The sequence below is a fragment of the Schistocerca serialis genome, chromosome 7, assembly GCF_023864345.2.
Source record: "Schistocerca serialis cubense isolate TAMUIC-IGC-003099 chromosome 7, iqSchSeri2.2, whole genome shotgun sequence".
In the NCBI taxonomy this organism is placed as follows: Eukaryota; Metazoa; Arthropoda; class Insecta; order Orthoptera; family Acrididae; genus Schistocerca; species Schistocerca serialis.
This window is the reverse complement of record NC_064644.1, coordinates 492,633,618-492,651,188: the sequence shown is the minus strand read 5'-3', so window position 1 is coordinate 492,651,188 and position 17,571 is coordinate 492,633,618. Positions and strand designations below refer to the sequence as shown.

General features: G+C 44.6%; 1 protein-coding gene across 1 annotated transcript in view; it reads right to left on the bottom strand.

Annotated features, from left to right (window-relative positions):
- LOC126413174 (cholinesterase 1-like) overlaps positions 1-17,571 on the bottom strand; it is a 187,428-nt gene that overhangs the window by 88,880 nt on the left and 80,977 nt on the right. Inside the window, exons 3-4 of the mRNA XM_050083069.1 lie at positions 14,571-14,727; positions 5,353-5,538 (exon numbers count right to left, since the gene is read on the bottom strand). Coding sequence (XP_049939026.1) covers positions 5,353-5,538; positions 14,571-14,727 — 343 coding nt within the window. The remainder of the gene's footprint in view (positions 1-5,352; positions 5,539-14,570; positions 14,728-17,571) is intronic.

The following is a 17,571-nucleotide window of genomic DNA, read 5'->3' as shown; positions in this document are numbered from 1 at the left end:
TGTTATTACATTTTCACGCAATTTGGGTGCATAGATCCTGAGAAATCAGTACCCAGAACAACCACCTCTGGCCATAATAACGGCCTTGATACGCCTGGACATTGAGTCAAACAGAGCTTGGATGGCGTGCACAGGTACAGCTGCCCAGGCAGCTTCAACACGATACCACAGTTCATCAAGAGCAGTGACTGGCGTATTGTGACGAGCCAGTCGTTTTCAACTGGTGAGAGATCTGGAGAATGTGCTGGCCAGGGCAGCAGTCGAACATTTTCTGTATCCAGGAAGGCCAGTACAGGACGTGCAACATGCGGTCGTGCTTTATCCTGCTGAAATGTAGGGTTTCGCAGGGATCGAATGAAGGGTAGAGCCACGGGTCGTGATACATCTGAAATGTAACGTCCACTGTTCAAAGTGCCGGCAATGCGAACAAGAGGTGACCGACACTTGTAACCAACGGCACCCCATACCATCACACTGGGTGATACGCCAGTATGGCGATGACGAATACACGCTTCCAATGTGCGTTCACCGCAATGTCGCCAAACACGGATGCGACCATTATGATGCTGTAAACAGAACCTAGATTCATCCGAAAAAATGGCGGTTTGACATTCGCGCACGCAGGTTCGTCGTACACCATCGCAGGCGCTCCTGTCTGTGATACAGCGTGAAGGGTAACCGCAGCCATGGTCTCCGTGCTGATAGTCCATGCTGCTGCAAACGTCGTCGAACTGTTCGTGCAGATGGTTGTTGTCTTGCAAACATCCCCATCTGTTGACTCAGGGATCGAGACGTGGCTGCACGATCCGTTACAGCTATGCGGATAAGATGTCTGTAATCTCGACTGCTAGTGATACGAGGCCGTTGGGATCCAGCACAGCGTTCCATTTTACCCTCCTGAACCCACCGATTCCATATTCTGCTAACAGTCAACGCGAGCAGCAATGTCGCGATACGATAGGCTACAATCCGACCTTTATCAAAGTCGGAAACGTGATGGTACGCATTTCTCCTCCTTACACGAGGCATCACAACAACGTTTCACCAGGCAACGCCGGTAAACTGCTGTTTGTGTATGAGAAATCAGTTGGAAACTTTCCTCATGGCAGCACATTGTAGGTGTCGCCAACCTAGTGCGAATGCTCTGAAAAGCTAATCATTTGCATATCACAGAATCTTCTTCCTGTCTGTTAAATTTCGCGTCTGTAGCACGTCATCTTCGTGGTGTAGCAATTTTAATGGCCAGTAGTGTATATGAATTTTTTCTTCAACTTGTAACCTGTAATTTTAGGAAGTAGCTATGTCCAAGGAATTCCCTACGCACTACCATGTAGCTACTTACTAACAAAAGTTGTGTGCATATTAATCACATATGTACTAAAACAAGATCTCAGTCTTTTCTTTAATTTCTAGAATTGTATGAATTCTGAAAAATTTGCGAGTACTCTTGTTAATATTACCCCCGCGTAACTTTAATTTATAATTTCCAGGAACTGGATGTGCCAACACAGTAAGACTTTTCTTTTGAGACATTTTAGAAATTTAAATCTGAATCGTGCATTCAGTTTCCCAAATGAATTGCATGCCATTTCTATCCTCTTGTTTACTTATTTAAGTGTTGTTGTGTTTCCAGTTTTCCTGCATATATAAACTCGTCAACTTTCCCTATAACAAAAAATTACTGTTAAAGTTATAAGAATAGTGGAAAAATGAACATACTTGGGATAGGTAAAAAGAACAAGAGGATGGAGACTTTGCGAATAAATAGGAGTGGTCTTCGAGTTGATTTGGAATTCGCTACGTGTCTTAAAGAGCGTGTCTGACCACGGTAAACTGCCAGAGTAAGACAAAGAAATGAAACATTGACACTGAATGTTCAAACTGTTCAAAGATTGACACTCCCCATTCGAGCCATGAAAAGAAGCGTGCTGACCATATCAAAAAGGGACAGAAGAACAAGTAAACTTATAAGACAAACAGGAGTTGAGGGCGTGATAGTGATTGTTACGAAATTAAAACGTTGATGAGCTAATGTCTGCATTATCCAACTAGGTGATTCAGGAAGCCAACAAAATCCTTGTGATGAACGATTTGCCTAATTGTGATAGCTGTTTTAACTTGAATAAAATGTGGAACAGGTCTCAAAGGCAACGGTACAGCATCGCTGTCGTCAGTGCCTAGCGTTTATAAAGCAGACCGTGTGGCACGGTGTCGGTTACAGGGGGGCGTGACAGTGGTGTGCATCTCTGGCAACCACGTGAATTTGCTGCCGCAGTGTTCGCAACGCGTTTGTAACACGAGCGGGAGGGCTGCGCCGTCAGTCCTACGTTTCAGCTCAAAAGCGAGCACAGGAGACATAATTTCTCATTATTTTATACATCACGCAGTACTCCACGAAAACCTGAACATATAATTGCGGTGCCACACCGTCCAAAGGCAGCAAATCATTATCAGAACGTCATAATCAGATTAATTAGAGAGCCCAGCAATTACAGTCCTATATGAAGTAATTAATTTTGATTTTAATCTGATTCGTGATTTTATGTGCATTGCTAAGGTGGACGAGGTACCGAATGACAGTAACGGTGCGCCAATATAGAGGTATTGTCCAGAATTTTTGCTGACCATAATTGGAATTAACTCAGAAGTTAGTAATTTTCACCAAGACCGGGTTTTACGTTGTAAGGGTCTGAATTTGAACGGTTCTTCGCGTATGGATACACCAGAGGCACCAGAGGAGTGGTTCTTGCCGTTGGAACAAGTCATTCTCTACTAACCTTACGTTAGTAATCACCTTGCTCAAAACAGTGCAAATGAACAGAGTTAGAATGGCTGTAAAAAGCAATGCCCTCTGCACAGTCGACTGTTTTCTTCGAAACAGGAGGTTTTAAACAATCCCACAGCAGGAGATCTGCCTGACTGAGCTCAGAGTTCTTCAGCCATAAAGACGTATTTTCGGTAGCTGGTAGAGTGAGTCTTCAGACCACTTGGGCCTACTGTTTAGGTGCCATGTTGAGACGGTTTAACTGAGTGCTACAGGTGCTATAAGGTCGATAAAACGTTGTCGGTTAACTGGGAGAACAGTTAATGACCTTGTTGCTACCCAGCTGCGACTGTCAGATCATTCCAGGTTTACGGTCGCGAATCTTATTTACTAAAGCATCCGGACTAGCGACGCCCCCGTGCTGTCGCTAAGGTAATCTGTCACATTCGAATGTCATGTGCCATCCCAATACAGTACATTTCTTGATCGACCTCAATTACGTGTGTTATACTTTCATTTTGTGTACCCAAATAACTTAAGTGTTGTCTTTCTTGAGTGACCTATTATTGTTCCCCAGTGCGGAAATAACTATCTTGTTCCTAGGCACTTTTTATCTACATTTACATGAATATTTTACATGAAAACTTTAAATGCCTTTCACTCTTATCTCTCTGCCGTTCCACTTCCCAACAGCGCGCGGTAAAAACGTATGTTTAAATCTTTTCGAGTGAGATCTGATTTTTTTATTTTATTACAATGATCGCCTCTCCCTATGCGTCTGGGCGCCAATAAAATATTCGGAGTAAGTTGGTGATTCAAAAATTTTGTGTACAGATCTCGGCGCAACGAAAAACGCCTTGTGTTTCAACGATTGCCAACCAAACTCATGTATTATATCCATGTATCTCCCCTGTTTCATGAAACACAAAAGAAGCTGCACTTCTTTGAAGTTTCTCCACGTCCTCCGTCAATTCTATCTGGTGACGATCCCATATTGCACCGCACATTATCTATGTGTAGGTTCCAATTTAAGTTCTTCGTAAATGTAATTCCTAGGTATTTAATTGAATTGACATCCTTTAGATTTGTGGTGTAACCGAAATTTAAGCGATTCCCTTTAGTACTCACGTGGATGACGTTACACTTTCGTTACTTAGGGTTAATTGCCTATTATTGTCTTAATAATTTTGCAATTGGTTTTGATTTTCTAATGATTGTATTAGACGGTGAATGACAGCATTATCTGCAAGCAATCTAAGATGGTTGCTCAGAGTGTGTTCTAAATCAGTTATAAAGATTGCTTGGGGGAGGCCAGGTATCACTTCTGTTTAACTAGATGACTTTCCTTAAGCTACTACGGACTGTCGCCTTTCTCACAAGAAATCGCGAATCCAATTACACAATTTAAACGATAGTCCGTGGCCAGGCAATCTGATTAGAAGCCACTTGTGAGGATCGGTATCAAAAGCCTTTCGGGAATCAGGAAATATGAAATAAATCTGAGACCCTCTTGCGGTGTTCCACATGAACGGATATTTTCTGAATCTGTGCTGACGGTGTGTCAACAGATTGTTTTCCCGGTGAGGTAATTCATACCGATCAAATACCGTATATGTTCGAAAAGCCTACTGGAAATCGACAGTGGTATGGGTCTGTAATTCATCGGATGGAGTGACCTGCGCAACTTTCCAGTCTTTACGTACGCGTATTTCAGTGTCATTTTATCCTGTCAATAGGGCGAGCTTCATCGTTTATATTTCTGCGGAGCTTTCCAATTTTACTGAGTCAGTAGGCGATTCCTATTTACGTGGAGTTGGTCTAGCCCCTTCTGTTCTTGATCTATCATTACATCTGTTGTAGTTCATTGTCATTGTGAAGAAAAGCGCGAAGATCGCCTGTTGTAGGAAATGAATTTCATGTTTTAGACACTGTCAGGAGAGGAGTAGGGTTATGTTATGTTAACCGGGGACCTAGAAATGATGGAGAGGCTCCGTCCCCCTCCGCAGCCGCAGTGGTCCACAATACCACGACGACCGCCGCAGTCCACCCCTCCGCCGCCCCACACCGAACCCAGGGTTAGTGTGCGGTTCGGCCTCCGGTGGATCCTCCCAGGGAACGTCTCACACCAGACGAGTGTAACCCCTATGTTTGCGTGGTAGAGCCATGGTGATGTACGCGTACGTGGAGAACTTGTTTGCGCAGCAATCGCCGACATAGTGTAGCTGAGGCGGAAAATGGGAACCAGCCCACATTTGCCGAGGCAGGTGGTAAACCGCCTAAAAACCATCCACAGACTGGCCGGCTCACCGGACCTCGACAAAAATCCGCCGGGCGGCTTCGTGCCGGGGACCGGCGCTGTTTCCCACTCCGGAAAGCTGTGCATTAGACCGCACGGCCAACCGGGCGGCCCTAGGAGTAGGGTAGTGAGGGCTCGTTTACAAGCCATACAGCTTGGAAAGCTGTTTCAGCTTTCCTCTGAATGTTGCTATTGTACGCGTTTTTTATCCCGTCGACTACGAGCTGGTCACCTCCTAATTATAAGCAGGATCTGACGGTAAGTAGGAAAGAAGTGTGGACGTACTGATTACCTGCAGAGAGAGGCGACATCAGGTGCAGGGAGGTGGACGCGCTGCCCGCACTCTCCCCAATCAGCGTCACTCTTCCGGGATCCCCGCCGAAAGTGGCGATGTTCTCCTGCACCCACCGCAGGGCGACGATCTGGTCCTTGAAGCCGTAGTTCCCTCGGATGACGGAATCCTGGGTGCTCAAGAAACCTGCCGTGCAGGGCAGAAGCGTCATTAGGCTCACTGTAAGGTACGTGTAGGTGCCATGGTATTACGAAAAAAAAATCCTCACAGTATTAGCTGCAGCTAGAGAGATATGCGTCCAACAAGGCAGGCAGTAGCGAGGTACTCAATTGCAAGGGACGCACGTCACTTGATACACAACCAACAGCGTCATTTGTCTTCCTATGAGGAAGGACACTTAAAAGACAGAACATTTATTGGCCGTTATGAAAGTTCCTCTACTTCCAAAGCAGTAAGAAAGTTACGCATGCTGTACTGACCCGATAAGTGAAGCGAAAGCGAAGTGTATCCGCAGAGAGGAAGAGGTAAGACGGCTGAAATCAAGCCAAATGAAATTTTAGGCAACGTACTCCAGATGAGAGTCCAAATTGAGTAATTCCTGTTTTGGCTGTCCCCCAAGCAGGAACGTTGTCCGAGGCGATTGTTACGAGGATGGTCACATCGTATCTCAGTCGGTACTGACCTAATTGAGGGTACTTACATCACAAAAATTGGACAAACTCTGGAAGGGGTAAGCACACTGCACTCAAAAAAGTGCACGAAACCATTACGGTTGCACCCGAATCGCTGTATAAAAGAAACATTTCCCAAGCTTCATTCTATAAGCTGAAGATTCAAAATGGTTCAAATGGCTCTGAGCACTATGGGACTTAACTTCTGAGGTCATCAGTCCCCTAGAACTTAGAACTACTTAAACCTAACTAACCTAAGGACAACACACATATCCATGCCCGAGGCAGGATTCGAACCTGCGACCGTGGCTGTCGCGCGGTTCCAGACTGAACCGCCTAGAACCGCTCGGCATGTAGCTATGTTAGGTGCGTTTTCTCCAAGTCATGACGATTCATAAACGGCACATGATGCAACTTCACGTTACAGATGACGAATGTCGGTTTCACAGATAACTAGACAGTAGCTGAAATCGATCTTCAATAAAGATATTAACAAATCACGACTATCTTCCTCCCGTCGTTACTTACATGTCACACGAGGATGTGGTTTTCAGTGTCACGAAACAGGTTCTGATCTGATAATAAAAAAGACTACAGCTGAAGCGGCTTCTTAATCCCCAAGAACAGGAGCTATTCCGCTATCTGTCTCTATACCATCACTAGCCGGGACATTATGACCGAAGACCTACTATCGATATAAACCAGCTAAACCAGTCGACGAGATAGCAGCGTCACCTGGCGAGGAATCACTGCTAGTCAGACACGCGCACGGTGCATGTACACTATTGGCCATTAAAAATGCTACACCAAGAAGAAATGCACATCATAAATGGGTATTCATTGGGCAAATATATTATACTAGAAATGCCATGTGATTACATTGTCACGCAATTTGGGTGCATAGATCCTGAGAAATCAGTACCCAGAACAATCACCTCTGGCCGTAATAACGGTCTTGATACGCCTGGGCATTGAGTCAAACACAGCTTGGATGGCGTGTGCAGGTACAGCTGCCCATGCAGCTTCAACACGATACCACAGTTCATCAAGAGTAGTGACTGGCGTATTGTGACGAGCCAGTTGTTCGGTCACCATTGACCAGACGTTTTCAGCTAGTAAGAGATCTGGAGAATATGCTGGCTAGGGCAGCAGTCGAACATTTTCTGTATCCAGAAAGGCCCGTCCAGGACCTGCAACATGCGGTCGTGCTTTATCCTGCTGAAATGTAGGGTTTCGCAGGGATCGAATGAAGGGTAGAGCCACACATTTGAAATGTAACGTTCACTGTTCAAAGTGCCGGCAATGCGAACAAGAGGTGACCGAGACGTGTAACCAATGGCACTCCATACCATCACGCCAGGTGATACACCAGTATGGCGATGACGAATACACGCTTCCAATGTGCGTTCCCCGAAATGTCGCCAAACACGGATGCGACCATTATGATGCTGTAAACAGAACCTGGATTCATCCGAAAAATGACGTTTTGCCATTCGTGCACCTATGTTCGTCGTTGAGTACACCATCGCAGGCGCTCCTGTCTGTGATGCAGCGTCAAGGGTAACCGCAGCCGTGGTCTCCGAGCTGATGGTCCATGCTACTGCAAACGTCGTCGAACTGTTCGTGCAGATAGTTGTTGTCTTGGAAACGTCCCCATCTGTTGACTCAGGGATCGAGACGTGGCTGTACGATCCGTTACAGCCATGCGGATAAGATGCCTGTCATCTCGACTGTTAGTGATACGAGGCCGTTGGGATCCAGCACGGCGTTCCGTATTACCCTCTTGAATCCATCGATTCCATATTCTGCTAACAGTCATTGGATCTCTACCAACACGAGCAGCAATATCGCGATACGATTAACCGCAATCGCGATAGGCTACAATCCGACCTTTATCGAAGTCGGAAACGTGATGATAGGCATTTCTCCTCCTTACACGAGGCATCACAACAACGTTTCACCAGGCAACACCGGTAAACTGCTGTTTGTGTATGAGAAATCGGTTGGGAACCTTCCTCATGTCAGCACGTTGTAGGCGTCGCCACCGGCGCCAACCTTGTGTGAATGCTCTGAAAAGCTAATTATTTGCATATCACAGAATCTTCTTCCTGTCGGTTAAATTTCGCGTCTGTAGCACGACATCTTCGTGGTGTAGCAATTTTAATGGCCAGTAGTGTAGTATCAGTGAGCGTGGTGTCCGTGCGTAGCATGGGGAAGGCGCGCGTCCTATCTGAGTTTGACCAGGGGCAGATTGCGATGTCCCGGAGGCTCGACTCAAGCATTTCGGAAACTGTGCGACCTGCCGGGTGTTTGAAGAGTGCTGTGGTGAGTCTCTATGGTGAGTGTCTACAAAACGTGGCGAAACCAACGTGAAACCACGTCGAGACGTTGTGGGGTTGGGCGGCAACCCTTCATTACACATTTCGGATGTCGTAGGCTGGGCAGATTGGTAAAATACACAGGTGGTGAAATTCGGCGGAACTAATTTCAGATTTTAATGCTGGCAAAGAAAAAATGTGTCTGAACACGCAGTGCGCTGAACAACGATGGTCTTCTGCAGTCTGACCCATTACCTGTGCCAATGTTAACACCACGACATCGGCATCTACGAATGAAATGGGCAAGTTACCATCGGCACTGGACGTTTACGTAATGGGACAGCGTTGCACAGACTGGTGAAGACCGATATCTTCTTCATCATGCTGATGGGAGGGCGCGATTCCGTCGTCTTCCAGGGGAACAGATCCTTGATGCCTTTACTGCGAGACGGAGACAAGCTGACGGCGTCTCCTTTACGTTCTGGGGAACATTCACGTGGGCATTTGTGGGTCCAGGTGAGCTCGCGCAAGGCCCCGTCACGGCCAGGGGGTATCGGACACTCGTTGCAGATCACGTGCACCCCTTCATGACGATCATGTTTCCCAACAGCAGAGGCATTTTACAACGAGATAATGCTCTGTGTCACAAGGCTAGGGACATGATGAAGTAGTTCGGGTAACTCAGTGACGATTTCCAATTGATGAGCTGTCCCCCAACTCGCCAGATCTGAACCTGATCTAACACTTCTGAGACATGCCTGAATGAGGCATCACAGCTCATCGCCCCCTCCCCAGAATTTACTAGAAGTAGGTGACTTGTATGTGCAGATGTGGTGCCAACTCCCTCCGCTGACCTAACAATGCCTCATTGCTTCCATGTTTCGACTCGTCGCTGCTGGTATCCATATCAAGATAGGTGGTGGTAATGTTCTGGCTGATCAGTGTGTAGTATACAATAGTAGCGGTTGTTCTGAGAAGTCGAGGAACATACGATAGGGACTAGACAGTAGTAGCGGTTGTTCTGAGAAGTCGAGGAACATACGATAGGGACTACTTCTCTGATTAAGGAAGGGGGATTACGTACAAAATATGCTAAATGAAACTGATCCCGAAAATATTTCATGAGCCTTAAGATAAGAAATTAAAACTTTGAGGTTCGCCGATGACATTGTAATTTGTCGGAGACAGCAAAGAACCTGGAAGAGCAGCTGAACGGAATGGACAGTGTCTTGAAAGGAGAATATAAGATGAACATCAACAAAAGCAAAACGAGGAAAATGGAATGTAGTCGAATTAAATCTGGTGATGCTGAGGGTATTAGATTAGGAAATGAGACGCTTAAGGTAGTAAATGAGGTTTGCTATTTGGGGAGCAAAATAAATTGTCGAAGTAGAGAGGATATCAAATGTAGACTGGCAATGGCAAGGAAGGCGTTTCTGAAGACGAGAAATTTGTTAACATTGAGTATAGATTTAGGTGTCAGGAAGTCTTTTCTGAATGTATTTGTATGGAGTGTAGCCATGTATGGAAGTGAAACGTGGACAATAAATAGTTTAGACACGAAGAGAACAGAAACTTTCGAAATGTGATGCTACAGAAGAATGCTGAAATTTAGAAGGTTAGATCACGTAACTAGTGAGGAGATATTGAATAGAATTGGTGAGAAGAGGAATCTGTGGCACAACTTGACTAGGAGAAGGGATCGATTGGTAGGACATATTCTGAGGCATCAAGGGGTCACCAATTTAGTATTGGGGGGGCAACGCGGAGGGTAAAAATCGTAGAGGGAGACCAATAAGGTTAACAAAACCGACAAACTGCAGGGACGGATTCCTGACTGGAAATAGAGGAAAAATGTCCTATGAACACGTGCCTGGAAATGCACCGTTGCCACGATGGATGGCGCTGACGAATGACAGTTCCTCAGACAAAGTGGTCAGTGTTCCTTGTCTGTTGCAGGCAGTGTGATCGTCGCAGCGTACTTTAAGCTAAAAAAAAAATAAAAAAAATTAAAAAAAAGAAAGAAACTGCTCTCACAGACACGCGCTGCTTCCTGGACTCGGGTAGGTGGCCCGGTGGATTACCGACGTCCGCCGGTGTGTCGGTGAGCCGTCAGCCAGGATATGGTTTTTAGGCGGTTTTCCACATCCCGCTAGGTGAATACCGGGATGGTCCCCACGTTCCGCCTCAGTTACATGACTCGCAAACATCTGAACACGTTCGCATTATTCCATGGATTACACTAGACGCAGATAGTTGGAGTACACTAATTCTGGCCCGGGAGGTACGGGGTGGCGGCAGGAAGGGCATCTGGCCACCCCTTAAAACTAACCTTGCCAAATCCGTTCCTAACCGTGCCGACCCTGCGAAACCGCGGGACAAGGCACCAGCAAAAGAAGAAGAAGAAGTGTGATCAGGGGCTCTTTCAGACAGACGGTCGTGCCAGTAGTCTGCCGAAAGTGTGATCTGGAGGACTGGGCTCTACAGAATACTGAGAATAACAATAGAAGGAGGTCCAGGCGAGTGGCCAGCCAACATAGTGCAAACCAAAGTACGATTATGCGTATCCTGCGTGACAATCGCTACTACCCCTATCACCTCCAACACACGAGGAACACACGGCATTCGGTGAGAGGAACTGTCATTCGTCAGTGCCATCAACGGTGGCAACGACGCGTTTCCGGTACATGTCCATAAGACATTTCTTCCTACATTTACAGTCAGGAATCCTTTCCAGGGTGTTTAGGTTTTATTAATATTCACGCTGCATATCCATGTGATGTGTGGTACCCGTACTTTCATGCACAACTCAGCTACATCTACGTGATTACTCTGCTATCGACAAAAAGTGCCTGGCAGAGGGTTCAAAGAACCACCTTCAAGCTTTCTCTCTACCGTTGCACGGCACGCGGGAAAAACGAGCACTTAAATTTTTCTGTGCGAGGCCTGATTTCTCTTATTTTATCGTGATGATCATTTCTCCCTGTGTAGGTGGGTTCCAATAGAATGTGTTCGCAATCGGACGAGAAAACTGGTGATTGAAATTTCATGAGAAGATTCCGTTGCAACGAAAAACACTTTTGTTTTAATGATTGCCATTCCAATTCACGTATCATGTCTGTGACATTATCTCCCTATTTCGCGATAACACAAAACGAGCTGCCCTTCTTTGTACTTTTGCGATGTCATCCGTCAATCCCACCCGATGCGGATCCCACACAGTACAGCAGTACTCCAGAATAGGGCGGACAAGCATAGTGTGAGCAGTCTCTTTAGTAGACCTGTTGCACCTTCTACGTGTTCTGCCAATGAACCGCAGTCTTTGGTTTGCTCCACCCACAATATTATCTATGTGATCGTTCCAATTTAGGTTATTTGTAATTGTAATCCCTAAGTATTTAGTTGAATTTACAGCCTTCAGATTTGTGTGACTTATCGCGTAATCGAAATTTAGCTGATTTCGTTTAGTGCGCATGTGAATAACTTCACACTTTTCCTTATTCAGGGTCAATTGCCACTTTTCGCACCATACAGATATCTTATCTAAATCATTTTGCAAGTAGTGTTGATTATATGATGACTTTACAAGACGGTAAATGACAGGATCATCTGCACACAATCTAAGAAGGCTACTCAGATTGTCTCCTACATCGTTAATATAGATCAATTCTTACCAATTTTGATTTAAGAAGACGTTATTCATTGCATGAAACTGTTTCTCTTAAATTCGCATGATCTTATACGGAGCTTCCAGTTCCAGTAGATCACCAGGTATCGGGTCTGTACCACGTTACGAGTATGCTAAACGGTTCAACAGATACCTCAAAGGTAGTATCGCGAGGGAGAGTTATAGGACTGCTTACAGAAGTTAATGTTAATGATCTAGTGGATAACATTCGAAGCTTTATGAGGATACTCGCGAACGATGCCGTTGTTTATAGGAAGGTTGTAACGCCAGAAGTCCGTAGCGAGGATCGAAGTTAAGCGCAGGGATCGCCAGTGGAGCCTGAACGGAAAAACATGCAAGGTATTGTTCATAAATAGGTGCAGAGATCCACTACTGTTCGGTTACGCTACTGGCGCCAAATTTACTACGTCGCAAAAGTAACCATCCAGAACATGTGGAGTGGCCAAATAGACAGAAGGAGAATCAGATACCAGATTGAGATTCATTGGGAGGATCTTAAGCGAATGTTATTCACCCGTGGAAGAAGTGGTTGATAAAACGTTCATTGGAATTCTTCTGTTCTGTTAATCAGTCTGGTTGTCTTACCGAGAGTAGTTTCAATAGACGAGAAGTTCCAACGAAGAGCGGCGTGTTTTGATACGGGATCATTTAGTCGGTTGGAGAGCGGTATGGGATGCTCAACAAACTCCAATGGCATACGTTGCAAGAGGTATGCTGTGCATCGCAGAGAGGTTTACAGTTGAAGTTCCGAGTGCGTACGTCGCAAGATGGATCGGACAACACATTACATTTCCCACATACGTCTTGCGATGGGATACTGACAAGAAAATTAGAGAAATTAGATGTTATTCGGAGTTTTACTGAGAGTCATTTTTCCAAACATCGTCCGTGAATGGGACATGAAAGGCGGAAAAGATAGTAAATTGGCTTGTAGAGGAAAGATGTGGATGTAGATTGTAGATATACCCCTTGCTCAAGCAACTGAACATCAGGTATATAAAACATACAGTGACAACAAGAAATATTAATAAGGCATAATTTGAGCCCTATCCAACTAAAGAAAATCAGTACAAATATCTTTTATTCCAGTCTTTGATCACAATATGAAGTCCTTCGACGATGACGATGACCGGTTTCAGTCAGTAATGACCATCTTCAGATCTGTTGTACAACATGTAGTAATGAAGATGGGCATTACTGCCTAAAACCGGTCATTGTCGAAGGACTTCTACATCTATCTACATCTATACTCCGCGAGCCACCTTACGGTGTGTGGCGGAGGGTACTTATTGTACCACTATCTGATCCCCCCTTCACGAATTGTGCGTGGAAAGAACGACTGCTTGTAAGTCTCCGTATTTGCTCTAATTTCTCGGATCTTTTCGTTGTGATCATTACGCGAGATATATGTGGGCGGTAGTAATATGTTGCCCATCTCTTCCCGGAATGTGCTCTCTCGTAATTTCGATAATAAACCTCTCCGTATTGCGTAACGCCTTTCTTGAAATGTCCGCCACTGGAGCTTGTTCAGCATCTCTGTAACGCTCTCGCGCTGACTAAATGTCCCCATGACGAATCGCGCTGCTTTTCGCTGGATCATGTCTATCTCTTCTATTAATCCAACCTGGTAAGGGTCCCATACTGATGAGCAATACTCAAGAATCGGACGAACAAGCGTTTTGTAAGCTACTTCTTTCGTCGATGAGTCACATTTTCTTAGAATTCTTCCTATGAATCTCAACCTGGCGCCTGCTTTTCCCACTATTTGTTTTATGTGATCATTCCACTTCAGATCGCTCCGGATAGTAACTCCTAAGTATTTTACGGTCGTTACCGCTTCCAATGATTTACCACCTATGGCATAATCGTACTGGAATGGATTTCTGCCCCTATGTATGCGCATTATATTACATTTATCTACGTTTAGGGAAAGCTGCCAGCTGTCGCACCATGCATTAATCCTCTGCAGGTCCTCCTGGAGTACGTACGAGTCTTCTGATGTTGCTACTTTCTTGTAGACAACCGTGTCATCTGCAAATAGCCTCACGGAGCTACCGATGTTGTCAACTAAGTCATTTATGTATATTGTAAACAATAGAGGTCCTATCACGCTTCCCTGCGGTACTCCCGAAATTACCTCTACATCTGCAGATTTTGAACCGTTAAGAATGACATGTTGTGTTCTTTCTTCTAGGAAATCCTGAATCCAATCACAAACCTGGTCCGATATTCCGTAAGCTCGTATTTTTTTCACTAAACGTAAGTGCGGAATACTGTGATCAAAGGCTGGAATAAAAAAACATTTGACAATGCCTGGATCACTGTTTATATTAAACGACTATGTCGCAGCTAGTGAAAATCAGTATTTTGAAGTATGGATGTGAATATCAATATTCTCCATATTTTGAATAAAGTGAAAATATTCGAAGACATGGGGATTCTTGCTTGCGAAATTTTGAAGGAAACACGCCCAACGCGCAATGATCGTTGAATATTGAAACTAAGTTAAACTGCATGACGTAAGAAATGTTTCATAGGTACCTAATGCGCCGAGTCTGTAGTTGAGGGTGACGAAGACGATACCGTCCACTTCGAGGAAGAAATCAGGACCGTAGACAGTCGAATCTCCAGAACCGCTGGTGAGTGCACCCCCATGGAGATACACCATTACAGCTGCACCTCCCTCCGACCCGTCGAGCTGTGGTATTACAATGTGACAGACATATATTTTTCATTATTATTATTATTGCTATTATTATTATTTAAATGTTTTTTATATTCTCTTACTACGAGGGTCACTCCAAAAGAAATGCACACTATTTTTGTAAAAATACAGTTTTCATTCTGCATGTGTGAAAGTTTCCCGCTTGTTTTCAAACTTAGTTCAACCTGTTCCCGAGAGTGGCGCCGTCACAGCATGTCTTCAAAATGGCTGCTACACTTACGTTCGTCAGAAACAACGTGCTTTCATAGAATTCCTGTGCTGTGAATGCGAGACAGTGGGAAACATCCACAAAAGGTTGAAGAGGTGTATGGAGATGCTGCTGTCGATCGCAGTACAGTTAGTTGGTGGGTAAGCAGATTACGTGATGAAAGTGGGCACGGCAATATTGAGGATTGTCCTCGCAGCGGCAGGTCTCGTACTGCACACACTCCAGACAATATGCGGAGAGTTAACGAATTGGTAACTGCTGACAGATGCAGCACAGTGAACGAATTGTCACGCTACGTTGGGATAGAGGAAGGAAGTGTTTGCAGAATGCTGAAAGTGTTGGCGTTAAAAAAGGTTTGTGCCGGGTGGCTTCCCAGGAAGTTGACAGTGGCTCACAAAGAAACAAGAAAAACGGTATGCAGCGAACTTTTGGAACAGTACGAGAATGGTGGAGATGAATTCCTTGGAAAAATTGTGACAGGTGATGAAACATGACTCCATCATTTTTCACCAGACACGAAGAGGCAATCAATGGAGAGGCATCACGCAAATTCACCCAAGAAAAAAAAAAAAATTCAAAACCACACTTCTGCTGGAAAAGTTATGGCTATGGGGTTTTTCGATTCCGAAGGACATCATGCCAAGTGGAACCACCATAAATTCTGATGCATATGTGACGATACTGAAGGAACTTCAAGCTCGACTGAGTCGTGTTCGACCACATCGGCAAAAGCAGGATGTTTTGCTGTTGCACGACAATGCACGATCACATGTCAGTCAAAAAACCTTGGAAGCGATCACAAAAATCGGATGGATAACACTGAAACACCCGCCTTACAGTCCTGACCTTGCTCCATGTGACTATCATCTCTTTGGGAAACTGAAAGACTCCCTTCGTGGAAAAAGGTTTGAAGATGATGACTCCCTTGTGCACGCTGCCGAACAGTGCCTCCAACAGGTTAGTCCAGAATTTTACCGTGCGGGTATACAGGCGCTGGTTCCAAGATGGCGTAAGGCAGTTGAGAGGGATGGAAATTATATGGAGAAATGAAAATATTATTCCTAAAGGATGTATCTACACACTGCAAAACTTTCAAACTTGTAGAATAAAAGATGGATTAAAAAAAAATAGTGTGCATTTATTTTGGAGTGTCCCTCGTACATGTGGGCAGACATCGCCTAATTTGCTGCCTTATGGCCTTTATTGTACAATTTTAAAATTTCACATACAACCGTCATCATTATTTAGCCTACAGCACAAAAATGTAAGGGGTATTATCCGCAGTCTAAAGCTTTACATACAATAGTTATCGTTACTTAGCTTACGACCCACAAATGTGAGGAATGTAATCCACAGTTACGCTCAAGTCATCTGGGTATTTGTATTCTACCCTTCACACAAAAGCTCTTAAGAATCACAAAATAATCAAAACAAAAACAAAAAAGATTTCGGACATAAATTTCTTGTCTTATTTTAAAATTGGCAACAGCTGATCCCTTGTTTCGCTTCCCTATTCTACCGGCCGTTAACCAACAGCGTCCTCCTTTCATATAATTGTAACACCAGTTACATCTGCTGCAAGTCACACTCGCTCCTATACATGCACTGGCCAAGTAACTCCACTGAGTCATCAATCATCCCACTGTATTCCAGAGAAATCTCAGGGGACTTGAAGAAAACAACATACCAATAGTATATATTCAAATTTGGAAATTTGTTGTAAGGACTATGGGACCAAACTGCTGAGGTCATCAGTCCCTAGGCTTAAGTACTACTTACTCTAACTTACGCTAAGGACAACACACACACCCATGCCCGAGGGAGGTCTCGAACCTCTGACGGGGGCAGACGTATACAGGGTGGTCCATTGATTGTGACTGGGCCAAATATCTCACGAAATAAGCGTCAAACGAAACAACTACAAAGAACGAAACTTGTCTAGGTTGAAGGGAGAAACCAGGTGGCGCTATGGTTGGCCCGCTGGATGGCGCTGTCGTAAGTCAAACGGATAACAACTGCGTTTTCCAAAATAGGAACCCCCCTTTTTTATTACATATTTTTGCAATACGTAAAGAAGTATGAATGTTTTGGTTGGACCACTTTTTCCTCTTTGTGATAGATGGCGCTGTAATAGTCACAAACATATGGCTCACAATTTTAGACGAACAGTTGGTAACAGGTTTTTTAAATTAAAATACAGAACGTAGGTACGTTCGAACATTTTATTTCGGTTGTTTCAATATGATACATGTACCTTTGTGAACTTATCATTTCTGAGAACGCATGATGTTACAGCGTGATTACCTGTAAATACCACATTAATGCAATAAATGCTTAAAATGATGTCCGTCAACCTCAATGCATTTGGCTATACGTGTAACGACATTCCTCTCAATAGCGAGTAGTTCGCTTTCCGTAATGTTCGCATATGCATTGACAATGCGTTGACGCATGTTGTCAGGCGTTGTCGGTGGATCACGATAGCCAATATCCTTCAACTTTCTCCCCAGAAAGAAATCAGGGGACGTCAGATCTGGTGAACGTGCGGGCCATGGTATGGTGCTTCGACGACCAATCCACCTGTCATGAAATATGCTATTCAATACCGC